The sequence below is a fragment of the Myripristis murdjan genome, chromosome 9 (genome assembly GCF_902150065.1).
Source record: "Myripristis murdjan chromosome 9, fMyrMur1.1, whole genome shotgun sequence".
Taxonomy (NCBI): domain Eukaryota; kingdom Metazoa; phylum Chordata; class Actinopteri; order Holocentriformes; family Holocentridae; genus Myripristis; species Myripristis murdjan.
The window spans coordinates 14,460,958-14,479,068 of NC_043988.1; the positions used below are offsets into that span (position 1 = coordinate 14,460,958).

The window sequence follows — 18,111 nt, forward strand, 5'->3', positions numbered from 1 at the left end:
AGAGACGTCAAGGAGCAGAATCTTCACACGTGTGTTTTTCATTAGGAATACAGGCATTTATTCTCAACTGAGAGAAATCGTTGATTTCATCCATGTCTTTTTGTGTTGGATTACATTTATTTTCTTAGCCTAAGTGAAGTGCCTTCACTTAAATGCAACATTTCCACGGTTGATGGTTTACAGTTGACTTTGTGTTCATGTTTGAACTGATTTGAGATGACTGGAAAAAATTCCACAGAGGTCAAGATGTGTGACATTTTGGGGCCTGTCTTTAAATAGCTTTTCAGCAAAAAAAGAAAAAAACAAAGCTGGTTTGTCGTGTGTGTGGGTGTGTGTGTAATCTCACATGCACCATAAAACTGGTAACAGTCCTAGTACAAATTTATTTGGTCTGAGTTCATAGGAGTTAATGAGTTTTGATTTGTCCAGCAGTTACAGCATTAAGTAAGTGTGCTCTGTGAAAGCTGATATTGTAGAACATGTATTTGACAAATTAGTGCATTGTAGTTTGTATGTAAGGGCTTAAAATAACTTTGCACTTTGAACTGTTGTGTAATAAATGTGGTTTTCAATGAGTTTAGATTTTAAAATAATAATTTAAAAAAAACATAAAAAACGGAGGAAAAATCTCTTAGAGATTCAATTACACCAATTACAGAGACAAAATAGACCAGATCCGCTGAAATGCCCTTTTAAAGCTTACACTTGCTTTTCTCCTGTGCACTGTCACTGAAGACTGAAATGTAGACCTCTGTCAATGTTATGATGGCAGACAGGGATAGTTGGAGAGTAGAAATTGATAGAGGAAGAGAGAGAGAGAGAGAATAAGGAGAGAAATCTATATTTCAGGTCTTTTATCCTTTATGGCGTTGTAAGGCCGAGGGCAGATGATGAGGGACAGGCTAAATATGGCGAGTGAACAAAGCCTCACTCTGGCACCATTAGTGTCTGGGACCCATCCCTTCCTCTTTTCATCCCCTTTCTCTCACTTTCTCTCTCTCTCCCTGTCTCTTTCTCTCTCTCTCTGCCTTTCTTTCTCTTTCTTTCCTCCTTCTAAATGGGAACATAATAATTGAAGATTCCACATCTTGAAACGAAAACCCTTGGGTAGGTAATTCAAGGCTTATTACTGAAGGCCGGACCATTTTTCTGCTTTCTAAGCATTAAAGGGTTATTTTGTGTTCCTGCAGATGGGAGAGGGATAACCATTATGAGAACAAAGGGTCCAGATAATGGAGAATGGGGCTAAAAATAAGGCGATCCTCCTCTCGCCGTGGGGGACCACTGGTCAGTGTCTCTGTCAGGCTTTGACTCACTTCCTCCCATACCACTTCAGGACAGCCCTAATACTGCAGGGACACGGACAGGCACACAGGATCTTTCTTGTCTCAACCAGGGTGGGCTGCACACGTACACACACACACGGCTCACTCACTTGCTATCTAATTCACTTATCGGTGTCTGGGACAAATTACGGAAGTGGAGGAGAGGAAAGGGAAGAAGTACCACGAGGGATAGAGTGACGGGGCGACAGAGAAAGGAGCTGTCCGCTCCCTTGACGGACTTTTACCTGTTTATGGGTCAAAATGACTGGCCGCTCCCAGTTCTCAGATGTCAGAGATTTGCCTAAGAGCTGCTCCCTAATTGAAGGAGATTAAGATAGGCTGACAACGGAGCTGGCTCTCCCAAATTGAAACGCTGTAATCCATTAGTTTTCATCAGATGGGACAGTGGCGCGGCACGGGGGTTGGGTGGGGAGTGGGGCCGGGTTGGGGCAGGCCACCAGGAAAAGGCCTCTAATGAAGTGTCAGTGCGGGCCTGTAGACTACAGACATGCCTCCAGTTTCACACAGCTGAGGCAAATGGCTCTCGCTAGTCGCCTGCCAATCTTGATCAGGGTACAAGATCACTATGTTTAAATTTGATTCTGTGTGTGTGTGTGTGTGTGTGTGTGTGTGTGTGTCAGGTGCCCCTGAATATCAAGATTCAGTTCATTTCTTATTTGTGTGTGTATGAGAAAGTGGAGCTGCAAACTCTTCCACTCTTTTCCTACTAAAAAAAAAAAAGAAAAAAAAAATACCGTTCTATAATCCTCACAGTATGCTGCTGATTTTGTGTGTAGCTGTGCGTGACACGTGTGTTAGGTTAGTATATCGCCTGTATCTGCTCTCCGGTGTCACTGGCTGGGCCAGGGTGGCTGGGGGCCCGAGGGCCAAGGGCACTAAGTGGGCCACAGGCCGGGCCGGGACAGGATCCGTTTTCAGTCTGTTCATTCAAGCCCATTCACTCGTCTTCCCTTCGCAGAATGGGGCCTTTTGATGGAGCAGATATTTGGTTCTCAGGCGGCTGGTTTGGCACCAACAAGAGCTGGGGCTTATTTGAAAGGGATCTTCCTGCTCCTGTTGCCCCCCCTTTTCCACCCTTGCCCCCCACCCCCTCCCATCCCTTCCCTGTAGGCGAGTGGAGCGGAGCGGAGCGCGACAGACAGACAGCCCCACAGCAGCCCACCCACACTAAATTAATTCTGACAAGGAACTTAAGATAACGTCAAAGCGCTGACTAATCGCGGGATTGGGTTTCTGTAAGTCAGGGAGCTGTGAAATGTGCCATCATATCTAATAAAAGACCTCCGGTTGCTCCCTTTCTCTCTCAGCAGTGGTGAAGGTGAGGGGGAGTGGGGTTGCGGTGTCGACTGTCTAGCTAGGCCCATCTGAAAAACAATTAGATTTCACTTCAGCGGTGAAAGTGTGTGTGTGTGTCTGTGCATGTGTGTGTGTGTGTGCACATGAGCTGTGCGTGTGTGTCAGTTAGGGTAAGATGATTGACATGTTTGTCAAGAGGCGTAAAGAAACCTTTCCTCCCGGTTTCCTCTGCTTCTCCTCTCATTCTCCAGGTCTTTTGTCGACTTCCACCCTGGTGTTTTTGCCATTACGGCTTTGTCCATTGTCGTCTCCTCTCCCAAAGCCGAATGGTTTTATTTTCTGCGACTCCTCCGTTTTCTCCCCACTTTTCCCTTCCTCTTCTCTCATTCTCTTTCTGTCTCTATCTCTCCTTGGCGTCTGAGCCGTTGGCAGTGGAAGTCATCAGGTTCGGAGCTAATCCTGCCAAGTTGATTAGGCTGCAGGTAGCTCTCACACTGGCGGGCAAAAGGTCGGAACATTGTAGAGAGCTGGATGGACTTCTTGACACAGACCATCCACGCTGACTTTATAACTTACAGCACAAGGCCCTAAGGAGGCGTAATTGAAAGGAGAGAGAGAAAAGAAAAGAGAATTAGGAAAGTAAGATAGTTTCGAGGGGAGAGAAAGAAGAGGAGGAAACAGGGAGCGAGAAAAAAGCAGAGGCAGCAGTTGAAAATTTATCTGAAGGAGGCACTTGAAAAAACTTGTGAGTTTGCTGTTGTTTTAGCCATTAGGTTGCATTGTTTTGTTAAGTGAAGACAAGAGTTAGATGATGAGAAGCTTGGCTTTAGTGAGAAAACTGAAGAGTCGTTGTGCCTTCCTCCCATGGTCTACGGGTTTGAAATGGAAGCGATTTCAAGTCAATGGTTTCCTTTCTGTAACATCTCTCATCTCTTTCATACCCATGCTGGAGAAATTCACCTTTAAAGTTTGCATCTAGTCGCGAAAATAACAGTGCTGAAAAGCTGTAGTTTAGTCTCATCTAACCTTGATTCTCTTCTGAAACCATCTAACACGACAAAAGACATCTAATTCATATCCATAGTGCAGTCTACTTAAGTTTGCTGTTTTTAATGAACTTCAGAGAGTCGGTGTGAAGTGAGCTACAGATGGAAGCCCATTTAAAACCTGCTGTCTATGTGAAGGCCTGGGGTGGAGCCCAGAACGCATATCCACGTTTATGACGTACAATAAACAGACATACTCTGTGCTGCCATTCAAGTCTACACTCAAATTTCATTACACAACGTGGCATGAGACAAAACTCTATGCTGAGAATGCAGTCTTTTACATTCAAGTCTTTTACATGTCTTTCCTCTCTTCTCACACATTTATTGTACGCTGTGTAATACTAACAAAGGAAAGGAAAACTATTGGTATGTGCAACTTCATTTTGTAAGAGAGGCATTGCTCAACTCCCCGTACAGACACAGGAAAGTCAAAGGCCACACAGTCAAAGCAGCATTTGAACAATCCTCTGTGTTGTTTCAAGTGGTGTCTATTAATTTTACACACGGCACCTTCAGCCATTCTGAGCCATGCTGGTTATACTTGGACCTTGCTGTGTTTTACAGCTCGTGAGCTCTGGGCAAACATAGTTAAGGGTAGCTGCACAAGCACAATCTGTCCCAAATTACAGTCTTTCCCATAGCATGCATACATGCATGTATCAAAGTAGGTGCAAGCACAGAAATACAGATCCACAGATGCAAGGTATGTTCCAAATAAGGGAAACACAACGTAAGGGCCTGGCTTGACGAGTTTTGGTGATTTAAACACGCACGCACACATACCCACACACACACATAAAGACACATTCAGTATAATCAGGGTTTCAGTCAGTCAGCAAGTTGGCATCAAGAGAATAATGGGCGAAACTTCATCTGCCCTAAAAGAGAAAGAGAAAGAGAGGAAGAGATAGAAAGAGAGTCAAAGACAGAGATACAGAGAGAGATGGCATGAGGACAGCGCTTTGTAACAGTCTATAACATTTTATCCCCTTGCGTTTTCCCCTCTGAAAGGAAAGTGTGTCAGATTGAACGGTTATTTAATGTGTTGCCATTGGAAGACATCTGGATGTGTTCATGGCCCGGGAGCAGGCAGGAGGCAGTTTATAGGCCTGCGGTACGGGATGAGCTGTGTGATGAGGAAATGGCACTTTGGCTCTGTGTCATGTATACTAACACACACACACACACACACACACACATTAAGACTCACAAATTTGTGTGACAGACAACATTAATTACTTGTGTGTGCTGCCACATACGCATCACCATTTATGCAGGTGTGTGCTTATATGCTCTCATGCACACACACACACACACACACACACACACACACACAAAATATTTGTGAACACCTCCACGTAACACATAGACACCTTTAATTATGCAGGTATATACATGTGCAGACAAACACTCGCATGCACACTCACGCACAAACACACACACACACACACACACACACACACACACACACTGTCTTACATAGGCAAGTGTATATGCATTGATTTGCATGGAAATGACTAAACATGACGGGCCCAAAGATGTCATTTCTAATCTGTCACATTAAACAAGAAACAGAATAGCTGATACAGTCTGTTAAAATCAAAAGGGCTGTGTGTGTGTGTGTGTGTGTGTGTGTGTGTGTGTGTGTGTGTTTGTATGGGTGTGTGCAAAGGGAAAGAGTAAGACGTGAGATGGCAAGAGGCGTGTGTCTCAGACGCCTGCCGATGCCTGTAGCACCACTTCACACCAGACGCTTAGTGCTCGCTCACACACTGATATATCGATGTCTGTGTTCATTACTGTTGATGCTTCTGTATCTGTCTTCTCTCTGCACATGGTAGGGGGAGAGAGAGCGAGAGAAATGATGTGGTGTGTAGGTCAGGGAGTTTTTAATATGGTGTCTGTGTGTCTTTGTGCGCGTGAGACTGTTAGTGTGGCTGCTTTGCTGTGTAGTTTCAATGTGTGGTACCTCATTCCAATTGTATCAGTGTCTTCATTTGCATGTGTTGTAATGTGATAGCCCCATATAGTGTAGTGAGTCTTAAAATGTCTTCAGTTCAGTTTTACCTGCTCTAAATATCAGTAAATAGTCTTAAATTTGAATGTATGAGGTCATTTAACCATCTATTTCTGTTTGTCAAAATGAGTCAAGTTCTCCTACATCAGAGTAAACAAATCTGATGGTACAAAACTCTAAGCTTAATGTACCCAATTCTGCCTTCATTTTTACCTGCTACACTAACATGTTGAGAAAATGCCGACTCAAGTTTGACCCAACTCACAGCTACCCGTAGAAAGAAATCCATGTACATCCTGTACAAACAAACAAAAAATAAACACTGATTACATTTTCTTATCAAACCCAAATGAAGCTGTCATAGAAACGTCTAATTAGTATCCTAACCAGTCCCTATCTAAATCTTACATCTGCGCTGGCCCAACACATGGTACTGACTTTTGGTCTCACCTGAAATATTAACTTGAATAAGAAAAAGATGGTTTGTGAAAAAAGCTGTAAATTTCATTGAAGTTTTTCTTGAAAGGTCTTAATAAGCACTGCCGTGCATTTAAATCCCTAATCCCTGCAGACACCCTGATAGTCCACAGATTATCAGACTTACATGTACATAAATGGTGTCTTCTCTATTGTAATCAGTATTGAACAGCACCTGAAGGAGCTCCAGGCCATGATGGGGGACCCCAAGCAGGGGGATCGTCCACCAAGCCCCACAGAGTGCATGCAGTGGTTCAACCTAAAGGCGGCCAGCAATGTGAGGCTTGTCGCCACAGGGCATCAAGAGCTCATGGACTTCTTCAGAACCCTGGTAATACATGAGATAATGATGATACTGGTGACAGCGATAATAATGATGATGATGATGATAATTAACCAAAAAGGGTGACAAAGTGCTTCACAGATAAAACAACCCTAAATTAAAGCTTGCTGAGATGAGAAATAAAACAGTTGACTGATGAATGACTGATGTTGAAGACGGATGATCAAGTTGAAGATGATGAGCTTATCAACATGCACTGATGTTCAGTGGCTTCAATTTTCACGTAACTGCACTGACATTCTGCTGTGGGATTTTAGCAGTGTGTTGATCTGCAACTTTTCTCCGTTCACGTCCAACGCCTGTGGATAGCAGCAGATAAACCTAGCTGTATTTTTATAGTTTATATAAGCACCATGCACGCTGTGGCTGCCAGAGTCTATTTTGTCTTGGCCTGCTCAGAAAAAATCTGACAGACTTGTGAAAATGCCATGTGTATATTGGATTCTCTACACAGCTGACCACTTGATGTGCTTTCCCTCTTCTTCCAATGATATTAACATCTCCATTGATCTTATCTTTTGCCAGCAACAGTACCTGAGGTCAGAAGAGGAGGGCACAGAGGATGTGACACTCCAGCTATTGTTGAATCTATCTGCACAGTGTGGCGTCTGCTTTCCATCTACCCCCTCCTCTTCTTCTTGTTCGTCCTCTGTTCCTCCTCAACACACCGCCTCTTCTGTCCCACTGATCCATACTGTCAGAGATGACTCCTCCAGAGAGGTAAATGCACATTGTTTTTAACTTATGAAATAAGTCCTTATAACTTCTATATAACTTCAACTTATAATCTCCCTGTTATGCAAAATTACAGAAGTAAACGATACGTACGTGTTTAGGCTTGACTTGTGAAGTATTTGCATTGTGCCAGACAGTCATTTATTTACTCAGTTTGTATGTAACACTAGTTCCTGGGTTTGGGGTTGTCTACAGTAAAACCTCCCTTCACTTTATAAATTCCTGTAGGTCCAGGAGGCATGGGATGCCGTACGTTTCCAGCTACGCCGCCACCTGCTGGACCGGCTGTCTTCCTGCAGCTCAGAGCACAAGGGACCCGGACAGGTTTACACTCTGTCCGTCCCTGAGCGGATCTACTGTCTCCAACAGCTGTGCTTTCTTTACCCTGAGTCTGAGGTGCTCACACATTACCAGGTACAGTACAATTGAAAAATCTTCCAAAAATCTATTTTTTTCACAATTTTCTGTTCCCTTTCTTTCCTTTTTTCTGTTTTTTCTTCTATTTATTTAGTTTTTTGTTTATTTATTTAATTCATGTTTTCTCAGATATATGTATGAATGAAACTTTGTATGACAATAGATATGTGAACAGTATGTTGTGGCATCCCTCTGCTGTATCTCAGCCATATTATTCTTTAGCCCACAGATTTTCTTAAAGCCCAGAATCAACAATGTGGACTTTCTGATACCAGTAAGAGGGTATAACAGAGATATTACAACAGTGTGCCATCTGGATATCATTTAACCAGGGCCTGAGGAGCCAGTCAGTGCTGGCTCTCCTGCACTCTGCCCTGAGCTCCAGCCTGGGCGGTGAGACAGGCTTTGACAGGCTCGCATCAGGTTTCCGCTCCGTGGCCCCGGCCCTGACCCAGGCCCTCAGAGAGGAGCTCCACGTCGTTTCAAGGCTAGTAGAGCCACCCGCTGTCCTGGGTTTCTTCAATGCAGCCTACCTCAGCACCGTGGCCCGGGAACTGGCCTCCATGATGGAGAAAGAGTGTGAGACGGCCCTGAAGGACAATACCACATTCTGCGGCAAGCTTAGGAAATACTCAGCCAAGTCCAGGGCAACTGTAGGTCAGTGTCTCTTTTTATTCGTTTCTTATGCTCTATGTTCTTTTTTACTCTTTTGTCCTCATTCTGTTTTCTCTGCTCTTTCCTAAAGCATAATAATTCATGTGACGTAGTCACATATACATGTTTCCTGCTGCTCCTCTTTCATCTTCCTTCCCCTCTCTACCTTCTCTCTCTCCTTCGACTGGTTTCCCAATAAAGTCCAAGGATTTTTTCTCTCTCTCAACACATTTTATTTTTCTCTTCCCATCCAATCCATACTGTGTTGTGTGATGTTTTGAGCCAGAACCAAGGCCTCTGTAAGTCATTGCCAGTGATTGCTGTTCCCCTTGTAATTGCTTTCTTTCTGCCTCCCTCTCTCCTTTCTGCTGCACTCCTCCTTTTTACCAACGCAAAGAGAAGAGTAGGTCTTCCAGGGCCAAGGCCCCTGTTAAAGTGACTTCCAACCACTGTTTACCACACACTTCTGTGACTGTGATAAGCCCTGATCACACTGAAAGTCCAAGCCATGTCCAAGGTCTGTCTACAGTGAGTGTAGCCCTGAGTCAGTGTTACCCCTTCACTTATTCTACTCCACCGTGCAACATTGGCGGTATGTAGTGTCTGGGCCCAAGGTTTGTCCCGGTCGATAAACACCGTTCTTCTCTTTGCTGTCATTCCATTTTCTATCGATGTAATGCTATGTTTTTAAAACATAACAAGGGCAGCACGGCAGCAGAGCCTTCAGAAATCCCCATGAGCTTACAGTGGAGGTATTGTCAGAGGGGAAAATGATCAGTCTTAACCTTCCTTTTATTTTTGAGCAGGGATGCAGAAGTGTATAGAGAGCAGTGGGGGGGAGACAGATATGGCACAGGAGTGAGAGCAAGGTTCAAGACTCTCTCAACCTTTTTACACAGTAGGATGGAACTGTGTGTGTGTGAGAGAGAGAGAAAAAAATGAGTATGAAAAAGTACTTATAATATGTGCCACTTCCCTGGTGTAGAATGCTTCAGGCGGTGATGTTATGCATAGAGACTAGAGAAGAGCACAGAGCTACACACCCCATGTCACTTTTGATACTTAATTCACCCCATTCTCTCTTTGTTTGTTTCATATTGGCCTATTTACGGTTTGCTGAGGGTAAAGATTCACCATAAAAAAAGTGTAAAAGTGTGTGAGCCATTGTTTACTTTTTCAAAAATGGTGCATATGTCAGCTTCCCTGCGGGATGGAGAGAAGAGTGCTTTTACATCTGCCATTCTTCTATAAACACACCACCAGCCTTGCTTCTTTCCCTCCCTGCCTCCCTTCCTTCCTCCATCTCTCTCTTTCCATCTCCCTCTCTGGTTTTTACTTTCCCTCTCCTTAAACGTGAGATGAGAGGAGGCAGCCAGGATAATTGGCCATGCGTCAGTTGGGCTGTTTGATCACGTAACGCGGCGGAGGCTACACACCTACGTGCCGCTCAACAAACCGTCAAATGTAGCACCGGAGGCAGAACACGGCTCCAAAGGGAGCGGGGGACCCGTGCTGTGTAATGATGGTAAAATGGAGCAGTTTTGCCTGTGTTGGTATGTGTGTGTGTGTGTGTGTGTGTGAGAGAGAGAGAGAGAGAAAGAGAGAGAGACTACCAGCTGCAACTCAGCTTTGAGGGCTACAACTGGGATTACATTTTTGTGTTGTTCACGTTTTAAGTCCCCCCCAAAAAGCTACAGAATCCACATCCACACCCAAAAGCCTCCGGCTCCTCAAGAGCCATGGCTTGAACATTAATGTATAATCTGCTTTCACACTTATACATACCCCTTTCTCCTTTTGCACCATCCAAGCGAGTCTACAGTATAAGCTGTGCCTATAATTGTCAAGACAATTATGACAGTAGAAAGAAAAAAAAGTGATTCTATTTTCATAAGCATTCAATGACTCCTTAGATCTCTGCCTCCCTCCCTGCTGTGTTATTGTTTATTTCTGCGGTAGAGACAGGCGGTAGGTATATTTTGATAGGAGCCATGCCTGGGAGACTGCGCAGGCTCCCAGGGGAGCAGTGCTGTCTGTAGCATCAGCCACTGTCAAACCACTGAACCATTTAACAGCGTTCACGGCAAGATCTGCCTCCTCTTTTAACCCCACCGACTCAAAGGCAGGCTCTGACATTGTTCCCAGACAGATGTGAGGGGTCTCAGCCCTCCTTTTTTTTCCTCCTCTCCTTCTCCGCTTTTTCTTCCTTTCCCCTTATTCTGTCTCTCTTTACCTCCACTCCTCTTTCCCCTCTCTTTTCCTTTCTTGTTTTTCTCCCATTTTCTCTCCGTTTTCCAAGTGTAATGGGGTGAGCAGAGAGACTGGGGAGTGCGCTAGACAGGTTGGCTGGTCAGGAACAATACAGGCTTTAAACCTTACTAACACACCTCACTGAGTCTGCAGGGGAGTGGGTGGGCCAAGTCTGTGTGTATGTCACTGTGTGTGTGCACGGTAAAGCCAGACACACAACAACAGAATATACCGTTTTTCCGGTGATCATGGCCAAGTTGTGATGGGGTAAATTCTTGAGCATGCTTGTGGTCCATTCATCTATAAGTTATACCTATAGGGCAAGGTCAGTACCAATCACTGCTATCCTAACAATTTTCAGTGATCACCTGGGCCCTCTGTCTTTAGCACTCTTTCCCGTAAATGCTGCATTAGATGACAGTTGTGCCTTGTGTTTAGAGACATTTCAACCATGTTTGTATCAATACTTTAGCTACGTATTGCTTTTATAGAGGGATACATATTCATTGGAGTTTGTGTTAAGTTGGATTGAGTCAGCTCCAGTCTCATATTTTGATTGGATGAGAGGCATTTTGATGAGAGCACTCAAGACGCATTTCTGTTTATGTATCGCTCAGCTTTTTCTTTACCTTTGATACCTGAAACTGTAGCAGCTGATACACAGTTAACAGTCATGTAGTCACAGCTAATTTTCTCTGCAGAATCATTTTCTCAGTAGCTAATCCTGAAATTTTTTAAAAAAAAATCTACAATGAATTAATAATAAAACTGTTGTATAATTGCAATAATACACTCGAGGCACCAGTATCACACAGTATAGCACTCTTTCTTGTGTGTTACTGTTTAATAAGTAGACCTCACCAAAACTATTTGCTATTGTAGGGTTTTAAGGTAAGTTCATTTCATTGTCACCATAACCACACTATAATTTGTGTGTGTGTCTACCTGTATAGGTCAGTGTGTGTGTGTGTGTGTGTGTGTGTGTGTGTGTGTGTGTGTGGATGCGCACATATGTTTCCAAACACACAATCTTTGAGCATGTGCACATTTCTTCCCATTTGTGTTTGTGTTCGTGTCTCTGTACGCTAATTGGTGGCTGACTTAGGGAAAATTGTGTGATCAAGAGTCCTTTAATACCTCCCTTTTAAAAATGCATCATTAAATTTCCATATGGCATCAGTGATTTGCATACTTATGCACAGGAGATACATGTTTTTGTAGGACATCAAACGCCTTCGTTTCCGTCTTCTCCACATACACTCATGCAATTTATTCCGTAACAATCGACCACGGGGGTGAAGTCGAGGTTGTGAAATTCTGTTATAGCACTTTGCAACCCCGTTCTGATAGCACTGATTTGAATTCCACTTCCACTAATTTCCCCATATGAAGACTTCTGCAGCTCCCTATAGATAAAAAAAGGATTGACTTGGAACATGTATAGCAAGCACATTCACCCCCTCCCGCCCTTTCTGGCTCTTTGAACTCTTTCTTAGAGAAAGCACAGCCTATTCAGCAGGGAGAGAGTTTCTGTAGTGACGCTGTATAGCTAGGCTGAGGCTCTGACTGGCATTGGAGGTGCTTGTGGGGATTGAGGCTACTTGGGAATGGCGTTTGTTAATATTTAATAAGAGCAGCTCCTCACTAGATCATATCTCTGCCTGGGTTTATACACACTGTCAGCCAGGGACGTGCACCTGCATGCTGCCATGTAATTATGGGGTAGGTATGTGGGGGGTGGTGTGTGTGTGTGTGCGTGTGTGTGTGTGAGAGAGTGTATAGATGCTGCTTTTTAATGCTGCTCTGCTCCTGTCCTTGCTGATGGTGAGAAGGCCTTGTTTAAGAGAGGAAAGTTACCACGCCAGACAAATGGTTGTTTACAAATCTTAATGAGAAGAGCTCGCGTATTTGCTCTGCATGTTTGTGTGTGTGCTTCTGTGTGTACGCTCCTGTTTGTGTGCATGTCAGAGTTCATTTTCTCTGAACCATGGCTTCAATGAAATCACCCAAAGAATATGTTTCATAGCCCTTGAGAACGTGTATTATGTATGCCATTTTTTTTTTCTCCCCCCCATTTCCTCCGAGTGGTCACAATGGCTTTTGTGCATCACTCGTGAAAAGCTCAAGGATATGAACAAATCTCTGCATTTTTCCGGCATCTCCTATTGAGGAAGCGCAGACAGAAAAAAAAAAAAATTGTCTGGCTTATTGAGAGCAGCGTGCAGCTTGCAATGAAGAGTCAGCTTCTGATTCGCAGAGGGCTTGAGAACAACAATGCTCTAAACAAGTGGGTTTTAATGAAATGCTCCCGTCAAGACAATGGATTCTTCTACCTTCTTCAATCCTGCTGCAAGTAGGAAGAGAAAGCCGCTGAAATCTTAACCCCTATCTCGCTGTCACTACAATGTCTGCCGTAAAGAGAGACAGAGACAAAGATGGGTAGAGAGCAAGACAGAAAAAAAGAGCAAGATTAAGTTAGCTTTGCCTCTCTGTCAGTACCGCCGATACTAGCATCTCCGCCGCCCCTCCCCTTGGTGAAGCATCTTAATCGAGATATCAAATCTTGCTACTTTTCCCCCTCTGTGAAGTGCAGGTGGCCCCTGCTGCGGCCTGGTTGGACAGTGCCCGGGGCAAGGGCCACAAGAGACCTGGGCTGGAGCAGTGTGTATGTGTGTGTGTGCGAGAGAGTGTGTGTGCGCATGTGCGTGTGTCAGCATGTGTACGGGGGAGTCACAGCAGGAGGCCTCCCATAATAAGGCTGTCTGAGTGAGCAGTGGGCCGCAACTGACAGAGAGGACCCCAGCTGTCACGGGGGCTGGCGGGTGGTCCACAGTGGCTCATAGCCACCCCTTACCCGCGCAGGCACACACACACACACACACACACACACATACCCCAAGGCACCCAGATGACCCTGCTTGACAACCTATGAGACTAATACAGATGCAGGCATTCAGATACACAAAACGCATGCACATGGAGACGCACACAGGAGTGACAAACAGCCATAGCAGAGCATGACGTCCCACCAAGTGCAAAGCCCCATGAAACTGATGAGAGTAAGGCTGCATGTGGCACACACCCACAGGAAAAAAAAAAAAAAAAAAAAAAAAAGAACAGACCAGCTTGTCTTGATATTTGAATCCCTTGGCACAACATCTGCATCAGCGTGGATCTCCGTCCTCCCAAATCCAGTGACAGCTTCTTTGAGCATCCTCGTCTCCCTTAACTATCTGGACCGGCTGAAACCAGTGATTACATGAACTGCAAAGGGTGACGTGCACAAACACTTGCGAAAGCACAAGGACAGAGAGCTTGTCTTCACATATTGAGATCATATATATAGATATATAGATATATACATGCTCTTGTGAGACTGCCTGGAGGCCAATCGGGCAGCTTGGCAGAGAGAGTCCGACCACCTCTCCGATGGTTTGATTTACACTACAGAAAGAGAGGGGGAGAGAGAGACAGAGAGAGAGAGAGAGAGAGAGAGACAGAGAGAGAGAGAGGAAGGGAGGGATAATATAGGATAAGAGTGAGAGATGCTGTGCTAGAGAGAAATTAAATCAGTGGCTAAATTATTGCATGATTGCCCATTCCCCAAAGACTTGGGCATCATTTGGTAGAAAGTGTCTAATAATTGGTTTTCGGCCATGTCAGACACATGCAATTCCCCCTGCTAATGGCTCTGTTAGGAAGGACTAGGCCTCCTGGGTCGCAGGAGGACAGAAAATAGCCAGACGGCAAAAAGCGCCCCTACAACCTTCTTCCCTCTCTCTCTCTCTCTCCCTCTCTCTCTCAATCTCTCTCTCTTTCTTCTCTCCCAGACAAATGAGGGAACAAGAGAGAAAGAGAGAGAGAGACAGAAACAGAGGGAGAGGGGGAGAGATGGCAAGAAAGAGGGAGCGTGTGTGAGCGAAGAGGAAATGAAGTGGCAATAAGTGCAGCCAAAGGGGAAATGCTCTTCACTGTGAGTTTAATACATCAGACTGGGGATTTGGCAGCCCGCCACACAGCAATTGTTTACCTTTTTGCTCACTGGCTGCATCTGTTCTGTTTTGTAAACGGCACTAAACTATTCGCCCGTAAACACCGGAATCAATAACAACTGCTAAGGGAATTCCCTTATCCCGCCCCTCCCTCCCCTTCCCTCCCTCTCTTCCCCATGTTTTCACCCCCCCCATCTCCTCCTCTCCCCCTCTTTCTCTTCCCTGCCAGTCAAGAGGAGTGTGTATGCCTACATGTGTGTGTTTGTCTGCGTGAGAAAGAGAGAAAGATGGTGCTATGGAGCCGATAGTGGAACCCACAGGAGAGGCAGACGAGGAGAAGACTGATGGCTCGCCAGAAATACCTGTACTGTTTGTTTTTGGACTTTTGCGGTACTTTGTTGTCATTGTTTTAAGAACGGCAACCTGAAGCTGTCTCTGTGGACTCACTTTTTTTTTTTTTTTTTTTTTTTTAGGATTCTTACCCCCAAATAGCATCTTAAGTTCCCCATGCATTTCCCTGACATTTGCTTGTTTGTTTTTCAGGGTTTAGGCTGAAGATACATACTGCTTTTATGGTTATCACAGTAACACTGCAGAGCATCGATCCCCCCTCTTTTTTTCTTATTATAAGAACAGATTCATTTTGCCATGTCACTGTATTTACCTTTACATTCCCTACAACTTTTCAAAAGCCTACTTGATGTGCTTCATTTTCTAATTAAGTGCTAAGTCCAATATTATCATATGCTCTGAACACTTTCCTCCCGCTCATGGTTGTATGGAGATTAAATTAAATCACAAGATATGCCAACAAAATGATGACTAAGTCCATTTCAGGGGAGAAGCTGCCCTACTTTCAGCACCAGCTTTCCCTTATTGATTCACAGTACATTGACCTTTGGTTGAACTCATTCTGCTCTATGGGACATGCTATGCGCTATGCTATATGACACACCTGGGTGCTTTTAAGCACACCCTCTCCATCAACTAGCTATGAGAGCCTCCATTTGGCTTCACTGTTGTGACAAAGGTATAATGAGGTTTAGATGGCTGTGTACTAGACTGCTATGGCTATAGGGCTATTTGGCTGGGAAGAGGGCTATAAATATCTATATAGCCCGGGCTGCAGGGCTCGGCCAGAGGCTGAGGTAGAGCATTGCTAAACATCAAGGTCATGTGCGACTACCTAGAGTGTGAGTTAGTGAGCAAGTGAAACAGACATACACAGGGTCACTAGTGGAGGGATTAAATGGAGGGAATGGCAAGAAGAAAGAGAGAGGGAGAGGATGCTCCGGAAAAGGTGGACCGATGAACAAGTGGTGCTTAATGGATGCCATGCTCAGATGAACGCCCTACAGAAGGGTGAGGATGGGTTGGGGAGGGCGGGGGGGCTTTTTAGAGAATCCAGCATCTCCCCTCTAATGTGTCCCTGTCTCTTCTACTTTAGATTGTTTACCACTGAGTTGTTGACAGCTTTAGTTTGCCCTGTCGCTGAGGCACGAAAAGCTCCATGTTGATTTGCTGGTGACTTCAGAAATAGACATGATTGGTGGTGCGTGTGTGAATGTGCGAGGTGCAGAATGAGGCTGGCGCGTGTGTGTCAGCGAGGTCACACATGTACACATGGATTGCAAGGTATTCTCTGTAGCACGGTCTCCCACCGGACCCCATTACAGTGGAGCTGCCGAGCTGTGGGTCCACATAGCTTAATTGCACACAAACACACACACATACACACACACACACATACATGCACCCACACACAAAGAAACACAACTAGTAGTGATATACAATCTCAAGCATGTATTCACATATACTTACACATAAGGGCATACATGTATACACTTACAGTTGCAAACACAAACAAACTTGAGGTCAGAATATATTCCAAGGTGACTGTGGAGTCTGGGAAGCAGAGTGGCAATTATCCAGCAAGACTGACATGTGCAAATGTATGTGAAAGAGCCTTCTACAAATAAAGTTATTTATAATGACCTGCATTACATGCACATAAACACAAACATGCACATGTGCATACGACAGACACACACGCACACACCCTCATAAGTGCACAGTATGCACACACATGCACACATAGTCAAAGCTCATGCATGATTAAGCCAGGCGTCCTTGGGGACTGTGTGTTGTCATATTGTCAGATTTTGTTTAACAATATGGCAAAATTACATTAGGATCCAGAGGCAATATTGTCACAATTATTGGAAGAGGGCCCCCTCTTCTTTCTTTCCTTCTCAACGCTCAATCATCTCCGGGCTTTCAGAGCCAAGGCTAATACTGAGCTCATCCATTCCCAGATGCCTTTGCAGTGGAGGAGCTCATTTAAGCGGACACACAAAAGTATTTGTGCATGTGTCTGTGAGTATGGCAACGCATCTCCCGGCCGCCCATTCTCCAGCTTAATGCGGAACATCCCCCGGGTGATGGCTTTGGCAGCCTCCAAAATGGGAAATCCATATTTGCCGAGGGGGTCATCGGCGGGTTAGGGGGAGAAAAGTTTTGTGCCGAGAGAGAAGGATGTGCATGTGCGACTTCTCAGGGAGCAAAGTTTTGCATATTTTTTTCCCCCTCCGTCTCTTTGTTTGTGCTGTGAATTGGGAAAACATGAATGGGTCGATATTTATAAGAGGTGTTGTGCCAGACAAGAGTTGAGGAAGGGTGTGTTTTCTGATGAGTGCTTGTAGGTTGTGAGGTTGAGTTGAAAACTTACTTTCACAAAATTGTTTATTGCCTGAGTTAACTGTAGACAATAATGCAGCTCTTTCTCCTCTATCTCTCCCTCATTCACAGACATGTACATAGTTTTTCTATTTTTTTCCTCTCCCCTCTTTGACTTTCTTTGTCCTCCCATCTTTTTTCATCTCTTCATGTATACTTTCATTTTTTTCCCTAAACCTCTGCCTTCCACACAGCACCAATGGAGGTTCCTGCGAAAGGCAGAAGCTTCAGTTTGACCTCCCACCAGCTGGGGGCGCTAACCCAGCTTGCTTGCACCTTGCTGGGACTCGAGAGCAACATGGAGGAGCTGGTCGCTGACATGATCTTAATTAATTGTGACAGAGAGGTTCCCTGTGTCAAAGGTACCACGCCTTCCTTCCAATATACAAACTCGCACGCCAGACAATAGCTGTCACACATCTAGACATATGCACTCAAGTGAACACGCTCACAAATACACAACTTGTTACTGTTTCTAGCACGCAGCTTTGCAGACTGTCTGGACAAACTTCCCCAGACATAGCGTATGTTCTGAGTTATGTCTGCAGAAATGTGTTATTTTAACGGGGAATTATCCTGGGTGTTATATAAGCCTTTAGTATCCAATGCCTCTCTCCCCTTTGAACCGCCGCTGCAGAGATGTTAAATGAAAGCTTTTGGTGCATAGAGTAATTTCCATAAAGGTTACATTTACAAAAACAAGACTTGCAGAAAGGCTCAATTTACAGAGAGGTAAACAGCCTTTAAAGGGCAGTTATCCAAATCATTAATTCCAGGCAATCAAACGGCTTAATTACCA

General features: G+C 44.7%; 1 protein-coding gene across 1 annotated transcript in view; it reads left to right on the forward strand.

Moving 5' to 3' along the window:
- Window positions 1-18,111, forward strand: part of kiaa0825 (KIAA0825 ortholog) — a 123,793-nt gene that overhangs the window by 6,460 nt on the left and 99,222 nt on the right. The window contains 5 exon segments of the mRNA XM_030061157.1: window positions 6,348-6,516; window positions 7,054-7,248; window positions 7,492-7,677; window positions 8,013-8,337; window positions 17,507-17,674. Coding sequence (XP_029917017.1) covers window positions 6,348-6,516; window positions 7,054-7,248; window positions 7,492-7,677; window positions 8,013-8,337; window positions 17,507-17,674 — 1,043 coding nt within the window.